General features: G+C 33.7%; 4 protein-coding genes across 4 annotated transcripts; 3 read left to right on the forward strand and 1 right to left on the reverse strand.

Annotated features, from left to right (window-relative positions):
* LOC125578644 (pentatricopeptide repeat-containing protein At1g06143-like) lies at positions 1-1,917 on the forward strand. The gene has a single exon (XM_048741945.1). The coding sequence runs from the start codon at positions 138-140 to the stop codon at positions 1,845-1,847; it is 1,710 nt and encodes a 569-aa protein (XP_048597902.1). The 5' UTR covers positions 1-137; the 3' UTR covers positions 1,848-1,917.
* A 660-nt stretch (positions 1,918-2,577) lies between these two features.
* Positions 2,578-4,543, forward strand: LOC125578646. The gene has a single exon (XM_048741947.1). It carries the CDS (start codon positions 3,242-3,244, stop codon positions 3,452-3,454), a length of 213 nt encoding a protein of 70 aa, XP_048597904.1. The 5' UTR covers positions 2,578-3,241; the 3' UTR covers positions 3,455-4,543.
* A 799-nt stretch (positions 4,544-5,342) lies between these two features.
* LOC125578645 (probable hydroxyacylglutathione hydrolase 2, chloroplastic) lies at positions 5,343-10,331 on the forward strand. Its single transcript, XM_048741946.1, has 8 exons — positions 5,343-5,517; positions 5,734-5,892; positions 5,969-6,172; positions 6,245-6,368; positions 6,683-6,783; positions 6,891-6,965; positions 9,814-9,912; positions 10,025-10,331. Exons 1-8 carry the CDS (start codon positions 5,464-5,466, stop codon positions 10,175-10,177), a joined length of 969 nt encoding a protein of 322 aa, XP_048597903.1. The 5' UTR covers positions 5,343-5,463; the 3' UTR covers positions 10,178-10,331.
* Positions 10,263-12,023, reverse strand: LOC106419874 (delta-9 desaturase-like 1 protein). The gene is made up of 5 exons (XM_013860717.3): positions 11,659-12,023; positions 11,432-11,572; positions 11,217-11,357; positions 11,018-11,124; positions 10,263-10,617 (listed from the first exon to the last, which is right to left on the reverse strand). The coding sequence occupies exons 1-5, from the start codon at positions 11,971-11,973 to the stop codon at positions 10,419-10,421; spliced, it is 903 nt and encodes a 300-aa protein (XP_013716171.1). The 5' UTR covers positions 11,974-12,023; the 3' UTR covers positions 10,263-10,418.
* Between the last annotated feature and the right edge of the window lie 1,059 nt (positions 12,024-13,082).

Here is a 13,082-nt window from a genome sequence, read left to right on the forward strand (position 1 = left end):
AACTGGACTTTCCTCTTTTAATTGATTTTTCATAAAGTCTAAACCCTCTGTCTCTCCCGGAGTGTCTTCGCTAGTTTGTCTCTATGCCTTCTTAATAAACTAAAGTCGTGTCTTTACCGACAACCTTAGATTCTTACATGAATGCTCTGACCACCGTCTCCAGCCTCCGACGTTGCTCAACTTCACTTCTCGAAAACCTCCCGATTCTGCAGCTAATCAAGCAATGCTCATCCCCCAAGCTCCTGGACTCAGCTCTAGCCGCAATGGTCAAGACCAGCCAAAACCAAGACTGTTTCTTTATGAACCAGTTCATCACTGCCTGCACTTCCTTCAACCGCATCGATCTCGCTCTCTCCTCCATGACCCAGATGCAGGAACCCAACGTATTCGTCTACAACGCGTTGATCAAAGGCTTCGTCACGTGCTCTCTCCCGATTCGATCTCTCGAACTCTACGTCCGTATGCTCAGAGACTATGTTTCTCCGTCGAGCTACACTTACTCTTCTCTCGTAAAGGCGTCTCTTTTCGATCGTGTGGTTGGTGAATCTGTTCACGCGCACATCTGGAAGTTTGGGTTTTGCTTCCATGTTCAAATTCAGACGACTCTGATCGTGTTTTACTCGGGATTGGGTAGAATTGAGGAAGCACGGAAGGTGTTCGATGAAATGCCTGAGAGAGATGAGTTTACTTGGACTACTATGGTTTCTGCTTATGTTAGAGACTTTGATATGGACTCTGCGAATGCGTTAGCTAACCGGATGTCTGAGAAGAATGTTGCCACGTGGAACTGTTTGATTGATGGGTATATGAGATTAGGTAACGTGGAAGTAGCTGAGTCATTGTTTGATCAGATGCCTGTGAAGGATATAATCACATGGACGAGTATGATCAAAGGCTACTCGTTTAACAAGAGGTATAGAGAAGCGATCTCAGTGTTCTACAAAATGACCGAGGCAGGGATTGTTCCTGATGAGGTGACTATGTCGACAGTTATATCAGCTTGCGCGCATCTAGGAGTGGTGGAGATAGGTAAAGAGGTTCATATGTACACGGTGCAGAACGGGTTTGTTCTTGATGTCTACATTGGCTCAGCATTGGTGGATATGTATTCCAAATGCGGCTGCTTGAACCGAGCGCTTCTTGTGTTCTTTAATTTGCCTGAAAAGAATCTGTTCTGTTGGAATGCAATCATCGAAGGGTTAGCGGCTCATGGTTATGCACGAGAAGCACTGAGAATGCTTGAGAAGATGGAGGTGGAGTTGATCAAACCTAACGCAGTCACTTTCGTTAGTGTTTTAACCGCTTCTACTCACGCTGGTCTTGTAGAAGAAGGGCAGAAAGTATACCGTAGCATGAGTAGTGATTACTCCATTGTCTCTAACATTGAACACTACGGATGCATGGTTGCTTTATTCAGCAAAGCTGGGTTGATTCTAGAGGCTCTAGAGCTGATTGAAAGTATGGAGTTTGAACCAAATGCTGTTATCTGGGGGGCGTTGCTTGATGGGTGCAGGCTTCACAAGAACTTAGAGATAGCTGAGATAGCGTTTAAGAAACTGATGGTTCTGGAGCCGAGGAATAGTGGGTACTATTCGCTTTTAATTAGCATGTATGCTGGAGAAAACAGGTGGAGAGATGTTGCAGAGGTGAGAGGAAGGATGAGAGGGTTGGGTATAGAAAAGTTATGTCCAGGGACAAGTTGGATCGAGTTAGGTAAACGAGTTCATGTGTTTGCTGCAGCTGATAAGTCTCACTCTGCTTCAGATGAGGTTTACTTGTTGCTTGATGAGGTATATGAACAGATGGCATTAGCTGGATACGTGCAGGAATCTGAAGGTGTATATTAGGAGTTACTAGAAGCTACTCATTGTACTTTATCACCAGATGTTCATCAAATTGATGTTTTTAGTGTAGAAACCCAGATCTTCACAGTTCACCATTCATCAGAGCCTTGGTTCCGTAGAATAGCCACCCGAGAAAAGTCAAATATATGTTAGCCGCGTAACACAAAGTCAAAGCCCAAGACATAATGACATATCAAAACAAACTAAAATTTAATAAGCTGTTTTTTTTCTCACTGTCGTAATGTATTTGTGAGTTACGAATTTCTTTGAAATTTCATATACTGATTCATGTATATTTAATGTTACATACTCACACCTACAAGTGCATGTCTTCGTTTTTCTGGTGGAGTCTATGAGAGTAAAGACTGAATCAAACTAGTGAATTGAATATTTTTCATCTATTTGAATATATTTTTCGCTTTATGAGACATTTGAAATTTCCAAGTTCATTTGCTTAGTGGTTTCGTTTTTTAGGTGATGGCATGTCATCAGAGACGGTCCGTGAAATTATTCGGCTCGAAGCCAGATGTAAAAAGTGGCCAATTATGTATTATGAGAGATCGATCCCATAACATCCGCAAACTAAAGATTCAACACTACCACTAGAGCTACTGAGTAACTTTGGTTAAATGTGGCCGCTAAATTTAATATTTATTTGCGGCTGGAAGCACCCGCTTCTTCCGCTTCCTTATAGGACCGGCTCTGCATGTCATCCTGACCTCCAAAATGGAATGTGAATCTACGTCATGAAACGTTTAAAATAGGGTTGGAAAACCAAAAAAAGTATAAAGAATCAATAGTCTGGTTGACCAACATAAAAATAATAATTAATAGTTTATTTTTATACAAAAAAAACTATTGGTTTAACCACAATTCTTAAGCTTAACCGGTTGCTCTCTTACATTTACTAGACTCGCATGGAGTAGCAAATTAAATGTCGAAAGCTAAACATTAATCAATGAGTACAATTGTACAAAGTACAAACTGGACCGGAGTCTAATTAATTAACGGTTGTAACCGGTATAGTGATTTGGCTTATCACTTATTTTTTTCATGTTTACTTGTGATATACATTGCGGTCCAAGCAGCGTGTCATCTTAACTTGTTTGATCAATTCCTATAAGTTTGGTTCAAATTTGAAAACCAAGTCTTTCCAAGTAAAAGTCAAGCCACAAGAATATCAGAAGTAAGACCAAGAGCCCCAAAGTCACACAAAGCTACCAATTTAAAAATCAACCAACAACGTAATCGAAACCTTATATATAGGTCATTATCGAACTAAAGTGATACACATCAAACAGGAGGTAAAGACATACAACAGCTTCTACTGGCAAACCAGAATTTTTTTTTTTTTTATTCTTTACTTGAACACGCAAAAAAAAAAGAGAGAGATAGAAATGATGATGAAGAGGCAATTGATATTTGGAGTGATTTTGCTCGGACTCTTGGTGATTTTCTTGGCCACCACACCAGTCGAAGCGGCTAGGCCGTTACGAACCGATGGTAAGATCCAGTTCGTGCTCCAGTTGCTGCAAAGAGGTACGGTGCCACCGTCAGGTCCAAACGGTTGTACCAACGACCCAAAAGGCTCGGGAACGTGCCACGGCTGAGCCGTCACATTAGTCTGATTATACATACTGGTTATTTAAATTTTATTTATTTATTTTCTTAAGGTTAATTAACGCAATAAACACAACTATAATTTTGTGTATCGGCTCGAACTATAAACTCTGTAAGAGCTGTCAAAGCTAGCTATTCTTTTATTTGTTTATGAACTCATATGTAACTTAAAAGTTCAAAGAAAACATGTAACTTTTTAATCATTATTCTTTTATTTTAGGCATTTCTGTTTGATATTTTGATATAATTAAACCAAGATTATATTGGTGGTACGCAATATATGAAGTTCACGAAATTATTCTGAAACAAACAAAATATGATACCAGCAATGATAAATAATCAAGTGATCGGTCACCCATGGCACCTACGTCTATGTGTACATGGGAAGGTTGGTGCAACAATTTCGACCCGACCCGCAAACCGGACCCCTTTCCAGCACCTAGAATACGAACCGTATCTCAACGGGGGAGGTTGGGAACGTCCTAATGGCTTAAACGCGCTTGATGTCTAAGGAAACAACAAAAAATGTCAACTAACATAGTATGTGTCTTCATATATCTTTTTCCTACTCTTTAACTATTATTAGTCCAAAGGAAACATAAACTGATCACTTCTTTTACGTATGGGAACGTAATTTTTGTTGTAGGGCCTTTTAGTAGCTATTGTAATTTTTTTTTGGTTTTATTGTAATTCGATAGTGCCACTTACAAATAGAGAGAGTATTTTTGGCTAACATCTCATGGCTTCACTTTGGTTTTTTTCTCTTCACTATCTTTGACTTTGACTGTATATTAGCTACAAAAAGAATAATGGTGTTCAACATTTGATTCAAGCGTGTGGGGTACGTTATGTTTAATGTGAACTATGAAATGAAAAAAGATAAACTATGTTACATGTCAATGGACGCGTTTACCATATATGAAATGTACTAAATCTATTACGTCAAAGTTTTCATTTATGAATATATACTCATTTCAGGAACAGCTAAGCTGCCAAGCAACTAGATAATTATTATTTTTCATGTTTGAAAATATGCGTATAATGAACTAATTTAGTTAGTTGATCTTTCATATAAAATCTGCATGTTAAGTGAGATCTACATGCTAAAACTGAATTGGCTGGTGAACCTGTTGCCTCAATGATAGCATAATTATCCACCTGACCACTGGACCAGACCTCTCTACAGGACTAGAAAGCCGATCCGATCTTGACTCAGAACTTTGATTTAGGTCTTAAAATGTTAAGCACGGCAAACCTCATGTGTGCCTGAGCGTGTATATCGGTATACGAAACTGGAAAGTTCAAGGAAGAAACTACATGAATGTGTAAGTTACCAAAAAAACTATATGAATGTGTATTAAAAGAATTATTATATAATTCAAAGTCAGCCCTTATTTTGATTTTACAAAATTCAATACTTCTAATATAGTAGGGTGACTGGTGAGGTTCAACTTTAAATATGTCTAAGAACATTGTTTCGATCTTATTTGATTTAATCATACTCGGTATTTTACTTAATGGCTTTGGCTTTGGGGATCCATAGAATTTCAGATGACAAAAAATAACAAGTTCGTAAGAGCATTTATAATGTATAACTTTATTTTATTTTTGTAAATAAAATAATTTTATGAAAAAAAATTTATTTTATTAAATAAATCTATTATAAAATGAAAACAGAGTAAAATTAAAAAAGGTTTAATTTTGAAATAAGAAATCGAATAGGGTGGGAAATGATTAAAAATAGCATATCCAAGTATGAAAGATATATATATATACAAACAGGTTAAGTGGCTCAATATCAATTTCACAGTTGGTTCCCTGATTATTGGTTTGGTTCGGTTCGGTCTAGTTAATTTGATTTGGTTTAGTAAAAGTGGAGATTGGGTCGGTATTTGCTGTTAGAACGTTCACGAAAAATCTCACCCCTCTCTGTAGAAATCGCGCCGACTCTCTCTCTCTACACTCCATCGAGCAAAGAAAGAGTTCTCAGCTGAGAGAGATGCAAGCTATCTCGAAAGTTTCTTCTGCAGCCTATTTCTTTCGATGTTCTACGGTTTGTGTTTCTTTTCCCTCTTTAAACTCGTGCTGTATAGTTCCTCTAATCTTTGTCTCTCAGTGTCAGGATTGTAAATTTTGCTTTGGTAATTATTTTTCTAGTAGCTTCAGAGTTATGCACATAAGCTTATCACTCTAAAGCTTAGCCCTTCGCTGTTAATAAATTTTCTTGTTCATATCTTTGATTAAAACTCTGTTTTCCTCTGTTTATCAGAAGCTAACAAGTCAGCCATGTATGAGACAGCTTAGCCTCAGAAAAGGTCTTGCCTCTGGTGCGATGAAGTTGTTCTCTTCGCCTCTTAAGAGTAGATCTCTTCCCGTGTCAAGATTCTGCAGTGCCTCCAATATCTCTTCCTCATTGCAAATTGAACTGGTTTGTGTCTTGTGATACTTTTCTTGCTTATATCTCTGTGTCTGATTAAAACGTCATAATCCTTTATTGTTTGCAGGTGCCATGTCTTGCGGACAACTATGCTTATATATTACACGACGAGGATACTGGTACAGTTGGTGTGGTTGACCCTTCTGAGGCTGTTCCCGTTATGGATGCCTTGCATAAGAACGGTAGAACTCTATCATATATATTGAATACACATCACCATTATGATCACACTGGTGGGAACTTGGAATTAAAAGAAAAGTATGGTGCAAAGGTAAGCAAGTGTTTTCTACAATTTTCTTGTAAATAATTAATTGCACACTATATAACCTGGTATGTACTTTAGGTGGTAGGTTCAGCTGTAGATAGGAAACGGATTCCTGGAATTGATATAGCTCTGGAAGATGGTGATAAGTGGGAGTTTGCTGGCCATGAAGTCCATGTTATGGAAACTCCTGGCCACACAATAGGTTGGTTTACAGCAATTTACCTTGTCAGTGTTTAACTTAGTATAGTCCTGCTTTATAGTGGTTTCAAAGCTCACTTATTTTATCCGTATACCAAACTAACCGAATACCAAAACTGAACTGAATTTTATTTTGGGTTAATTCGGTAAGATTTATGTCGAACTGAACTAACCGAATACCAAACCAAATCAAATTTTATTTCAGGTTAATTCGGTAAGATTTATGTCGAACCAAATTAAACAAAAACCGAACTACCCGAACCGGCAGGCTTACTGTTTTAAGCCTTGTTCTAAAAAATTCTCATTTTTTGCTTGTAGGCCATATTAGTTTCTACTTTCCAGGGGCACGAGCAGTTTTCACTGGGGACACCTTATTTAGCTTATCGTGTGGTAAGCTCTTTGAAGGTACTCCAGAGCAGGTATGCATCATTTATAATAATCTTTCATGGTTGCATTGCCAGAGCATTGTATTTTTTTAACAGTCCTTGTGTTCTTCTTTTCAAACAATCTGGATCTTGTTCTGAAGATGCTAGCTTCGCTCCAGAGGATAGTTGCTTTGCCAGATGACACAAGCATATATTGTGGCCATGAATATACACTGGTTTGTGATCATTATATTGAGTACCATACGTTTGGAAAATCTATACTATACTAAAAGGGGGATATAAGCCTTGGAGAGGGTGTCCACATAGGATAGAAAAATCAACCAATCAGAGAACCCGAAATTGCCATGTCATCTCATTTACTTTTCGTAAAAAATAAAAAAAACAATGCGAAGGTGAGAATCGAACCCGGGTTAGTATGATATATATATAGGACAGTTACCACTAAGCCATTGAAACATTCTTGGACACATATACAAGAACCACTAAGTATATAATCACAAACTCTTATGTACATTTACAATAATATAAATTCAACTTTCAAGACTCCGATACTTTGTTTTGTAAAAAAAAAATAAGTAAGTGACTAAGCTAATATATTCTTAGAAAGTGTGAGAACGTTGACAAATATGAAAAAGCATAGATTTTTGTTTTCGTGACAAAGTTAAGAATTTTGTAAAAGTAAGTTTAACATATAAATTTTCGTGACAAATATGAAAAAGCATAGGAAACAATTAAAATATACTTCTCTAATGTCTTAATAAAATATTATTTAAGGGTGTAATAATTAAATATATTAATTCAATAAATTTTGTAATTTATAGACAAAACAATAACACAACAAATTTTGAAACATTTGTTTAACCTATCGATTTTTTTCATGAGAATCCAACTAAACAAGATAAAAAAAATAATTAGATTTACAAATATTTAATTACCATTTTATTCAATTTTGATTAATTTCAAATTGTCATAATGTATCTTTTTGAAGTTACAAATATGAAAAAGCATAGATTTTTGTACAATTTGACAAAACAACTCAAAACATATTTTTCTAATGTCTTAATAAAATATTATTTAAGGATGCAATAATTAAATATATTAATTCAATAAATTTATAATTTATAGACAAAAAAATACCACAATTTTTTTTAAAACATTTGTTTAACCAATCGATTTTTTTTTCATGAGAATCCAACTAAACAATTAGATTTACAAATATTTAATTACCATTTTATTCAATTTTGATTCATTTCAAATTGTAATAATGTATCTTTTTGAAGTTACAAAAAAAATAATGTTCTTTCTTTATTAAACTAACATTATATATAGATTCTATATACACAAAATAAATATAATATAACAACATAAGCTTGCTTTCCCAGATTCATATGAAAACTTTTTAAGTTATCCACCAAAGCAAATTAATTAAATCAATGAAATTGTTAAAATACAGCAAATTAATATATAATTATATTTTAAATTAAATTATTTAAAAAGTGTATTTTCGTTCAAACAAAATAATAAATAAGTAAAACTGATTTGATGGTAATTTTTATGATATATATATATATCAATTCTGTGAAAGAAATAGAAGTTTAATATGAAAAAAAAATCTTAAATACAAAAACCTCTAAAAAGTAACAAAAAAACTAATAAATTAAACTATGATATCACTTAAAAGCTTCTTAGACCATATTAATAAAATATTTAAGTGATAATAAGACAAATTTGATTTTTTTCCAGCAAAAATTTATTATTAATTAGCATCAGTTATTTCAAGATGTTTAAGAAATGGTGGACAAAAAAATAGGATGGACATTAATGATATATGAACTATGAATAGTACTTTGTGAAGCAGACTTAGATAAAATATCTGCATATCCATTTCCAGTCCTTTTTGATGCCTAAATTCAATTTCTTCAGAGTAGTTATTCCACAAGTAGATCATATGAGATATTGTTTTGATATCTAGATTTGTTTTTTCAATGTTAAGATGATTGATAACTGTAAAAATGTCTCCTTCGAATATGATATGTCTATAACCGAGTCCCCAACATGAAACAAGTTTTTTAAAAAGTAAATAATTTTATTTTTCTTATATTATATAATCAATATATATTATTTACTGATAATAAAAATATAGTTATTCTTCTATCACAAATATCTATGCAAATATGTGAATCAAGTACAACAATCAAACAACATAATGATTTTCATAAAGAAAATTTAAAAAGTATATTTATGTTATGTAGTCATATTTTATATTCTTTAAATAATGTAATACAATATTATACATTATTTTTTTAGAATTGAGAAATACATATATCAGTTAGACAAATTAAGCGATAATTAAACAAATTTGATTTTTATTTTGTGAGCAAAAAGTTTATTATTAATTAGCATTACTTATTTCAAGATGTTTAAGAAATGATGGACAAAAAAATAGGATGGACATAAATGATATATGAACTATAAATAGTTTTTTTTTTAAAACTGACTTAGATAACACATATGCACATCCATTTTCAGTCTTTTTTGATGCATAAATTCAATTTCTTCAGAGCAGTTATTCCACAAAGAGATCGTATGAGATATTGTTTTGATATTCAGATTTGTTTCTTAATTGTTAAGAAGATTAGATTTGTTTCTTAATTGTTAAGAAGATTGATAAGTGTAAAAATGTTTCATTCGAATATGATATGTCTATAACCGAGTCCCCAACATGAGACAAGTTTGTTAAAAAGTAAATAATTTCAATTTTCTTATATTATATAATAAATATATATTATTTACTGATAATAAAAATATAGTTATTCATCTATCACAAATATCTATGCAAATATGTGAATTAAGTACAACAATCAAACAACATAATGATTTTCACAAAGAAAAAATAAAAAATATATTTATGTTATGTAGTCTTATTTTATATTCTTTAAATAATATAATACAATATTATATATTATTTTTTAGAATTGTGAAATACATATAATATCTTATCCGCGCGTAGCGCGGTTAAAAAATCTAGTTTATCTAACATTAAATGGTTTTTTTATTTTGCAGAGTAACTCCAAGTTTGCGTTATCTGTAGAACCAACTAACGAGGTACTCCAGTCTTATGCAGCTTACATTGCAGAGCTCCGTGGCAAGAAGTTACCTACGGTAAATCTTTCTTCTCTCGTTTCAGTAATCTCACTGTCATACATGTTACTTTTGTTGCAATAGATAATAAAATAAGTCTCCGAAGTGATCACTTGTGGCTGTTTAATCTCAGATTCCAACGACGGTGAAAATGGAGAAAGCGTGCAACCCGTTTCTCCGCACTGGGAACATGGATATTCGCCGGGTTCTAGGTGTACCAGAGACTGCAGATGAAGCAGAAGCTCTGGGCGTTATAAGAAGAGCAAAGGACAATTTTAAAGCTTAAGCTAAATCATTAGATAATGTTTTGCTATGTACAGATCATGAATAGTTTGGTTTAATAATGTTTTCATTGTCCTTACAACGTGCAATGTACTTAAAAAGTTAAGTTGTTTGAATCAGACAAGTTTTACATGTTCATGAGAACTGATTGTTACCAACACAGTTTTACATAAATAAAGTCACAGAGTACATATCATCAAGAACACACAAAGTTGAAAGCGAAATAGATAGAATCAGAGATGAGATTAACGAGGGAAAGCCAACTTGCGTTTCTGAGCTTCTGATGGCAATTTGACGTCAGTGGCTAAACCGAGAGCCTGGAATAATGAAATGAGGTACCAAGTCAAGTCTACCTGATACCATTCAAGTCCATGCCTAGCTGAGGCTTCAAAGGCATGGTGGTTGTTGTGCCAGCTTTCTCCCATCGTGAATGGTCCCAGCCACCTACATCATTCGACATTCACTTAATATCATCTTCGGTGAAAGTGATATGGTGATTACGAGTGCCGTTTCAAATTATTTCTAAACCATGTTCAAAAAAGTTATTAATAGTATACTTAACGACATAATGATATAGTTTTAAAGTTATTAATTTTAAATTTATGTTTAAAGTTTATTTTGAAATTTATAAATTCTAAATTTAGAAGGATATATAAAATTTTGAATTGTACATCCTAATTTACATATATATTTTCCAAAAAAAATATTATTTTTAGATCTAGATCATGTTGGACCGCTACACTTTTCACTTGCATATTACATATGTTAAAAGACGACTCTAGGCATATATGTTTTAGTCTTTCTCTTTATGTCTCTATAAGAAACTACTAGAGCTAGTAAATACCAAATGTTACGAGATGTGTCCTTGGTGTTCCATGCTCGTGAGCCCCAGATATGGCAAGCTGAGTTGATGAGCCATGTCCCGTTGTAACCGATCGCTCCTCCAGCACCCTGTTGCAAATTAATAGTCTCACTAGATAAATGACATTTTTCTTGTTCATTTATATATGTTTTTAACATTAGTACAAGAGGACTTCTCTTACAATTCCGCAAGTTAGGTAAGGTAGACCACCCCACAAGTAGACGAGGGTCCAAAACGTCATGATGTGGAGACCAACGGTGTTTCGTAGAAACCTATAGAACCATTGCTGCTTCAAGTCCATCACGTTGTCACGTCCTCCACACTGTTTACATTAATTTGCATGGTTACAACATGTACGTAGTTCAAGAATGGTTAGGTTTGGTAGAGATATTATACCTTTTCTCTGATGTAATTGGTGTCGAATATCCAGAAGACATGACTGAACCAGAATCCTTCCATAGGGCTATGTGGGTCACGGTCCGAATCTGTGAACTGATGATGGAACCTATGTGTGCTCACCCAATCTATTGGATGACCCTGTCCAAAAAGATTATGAAAAATAACTGAGTATATATACATGCATTTGTGGTTTCATGCTTATTTTAGGTTAAAATGATATTTACCTGAAGCGCGAAAAGGGCAAAATAAGCAAATGAATATTCAAGCCATTTAGGTAGCTTAAAGCTCCGATGAGCCAAGTTTCTATGGTACGAGAACGTAATGCAGAGGGAAGTCAGAAAAGCGAGAATAACACCGAATAGGAGAGCTTCCCATTTGAAGTAAAAAGGAGCCAAGAGACACAAGAAATGCACGGTCCCAACAGAGGAGGCTCTCATTACATCGATTTTTGTCCATTTCCTAAAGAAATACGCTCTTCTTTTCTTTCCCACAACTTTTCGGCTAGAGCCAGAGACATCCTCCTTGGTTGCGTCACCCATTAAGAACTAATGGGTTTGTGTTTTGAGATAGTATTAGTTATATGATTTAGCAAATGTTTGATTGTATATATATATATATGGGAGTATGCTGGTGCATTAAGGCTTAATGCTATGCATTTGAGTAATCACCACTACTTAACAACGAGATAATACACTTGTACACTCTACCTCGTATGTGCCTATTGGCTCCAAATGAGAATGTAGTTAGGAGAGAAATAAATTCATTTGGTTGGCCAGTTTTCTTCATTTCAAATATTCATTGTCTTGCGTATCGATCCCGATTGATTGATTAGTCCGAGAATTACGAGCAAAGCATATTAGGCACATGTACAATCATGAACATTTGTAACTTATATGAATACTTTACGAATGCTTTTACGTCATAAATTTAAAAACGCAATTTGATACCTTCTAAATGTTTAAAGTATCCAAATTTGGAAAACTTTTCTTCTGCTAATGTCTCGAATATTTAATCAGTGTGAAGCGTCCATAGTTTAAACTTTTTTCCTCTATGTTTATTTGTGATATAGTGTCTATTAACTATCTTAGATTATATGATTACAGTGTAATATATTTATATAACCAACTAGGATAAGACCCGCGCCTTGCGCGGGATTAAGTTATTATTTTTATTATATTTTGGAGAATGAAACAATAGTTTGGCTTCATTTGGATTACGGGTGTTCAATCCGGATATCGGGTTGGTTTCGGTTCGGTTCGGTTTTTTCGGTATTTGGTTAGTAAAATATAACTACTATTCTAAATCCATATTTATTTTGACTTTAGTCTTTCACATACTTTTGAAAGATTTCAACTGGACGACTAAATTGATCAGCCAATCTTGTTGCTTTAAATCATTAGTGTTTATATATATATATATATATATATATATATATATTATTTAGTTTGAATATTTATTAAATAAAAATTCATATGCGTTATATTTTATGATCATTTGTAACTTATTATAACAAAAAAATAATCTATTGATCACAAAATTTTCAGAGTGGGAATATTCAAATTTCTAATAATATATAGACGTTTTGAAAAATTCAAATATAACATATAAGAAAAAATATAAATATTTTTATTATATATTTAATGTGATT

This window comes from Brassica napus, chromosome A9, assembly GCF_020379485.1.
Source record: "Brassica napus cultivar Da-Ae chromosome A9, Da-Ae, whole genome shotgun sequence".
In the NCBI taxonomy this organism is placed as follows: domain Eukaryota; kingdom Viridiplantae; phylum Streptophyta; class Magnoliopsida; order Brassicales; family Brassicaceae; genus Brassica; species Brassica napus.

Bases quoted from the DNA above. Each gene is read 5' to 3' on its own strand.
- LOC125578644 (XM_048741945.1), top strand. From the start codon at position 138: ATGAATGCTCTGACCACCGTCTCCAGCCTCCGACGTTGCTCAACTTCA.
- LOC125578646 (XM_048741947.1), top strand. From the start codon at position 3,242: ATGATGATGAAGAGGCAATTGATATTTGGAGTGATTTTGCTCGGACTC.
- LOC125578645 (XM_048741946.1), top strand. From the start codon at position 5,464: ATGCAAGCTATCTCGAAAGTTTCTTCTGCAGCCTATTTCTTTCGATGT. The intron at 5,893-5,968 runs GTTTGTGTCTTG...TATTGTTTGCAG, and splicing joins CCTCATTGCAAATTGAACTG to GTGCCATGTCTTGCGGACAA. The intron at 6,369-6,682 runs GTTGGTTTACAG...TTTTGCTTGTAG, and splicing joins AACTCCTGGCCACACAATAG to GCCATATTAGTTTCTACTTT.
- LOC106419874 (XM_013860717.3), bottom strand. From the start codon at position 11,973: ATGGGTGACGCAACCAAGGAGGATGTCTCTGGCTCTAGCCGAAAAGTT. The intron at 11,125-11,216 runs GTAAGAGAAGTC...AATTTGCAACAG, and splicing joins CTTACCTAACTTGCGGAATT to GGTGCTGGAGGAGCGATCGG. The intron at 10,618-11,017 runs GTATTTACTAGC...CGAATGATGTAG, and splicing joins GACACATCTCGTAACATTTG to GTGGCTGGGACCATTCACGA.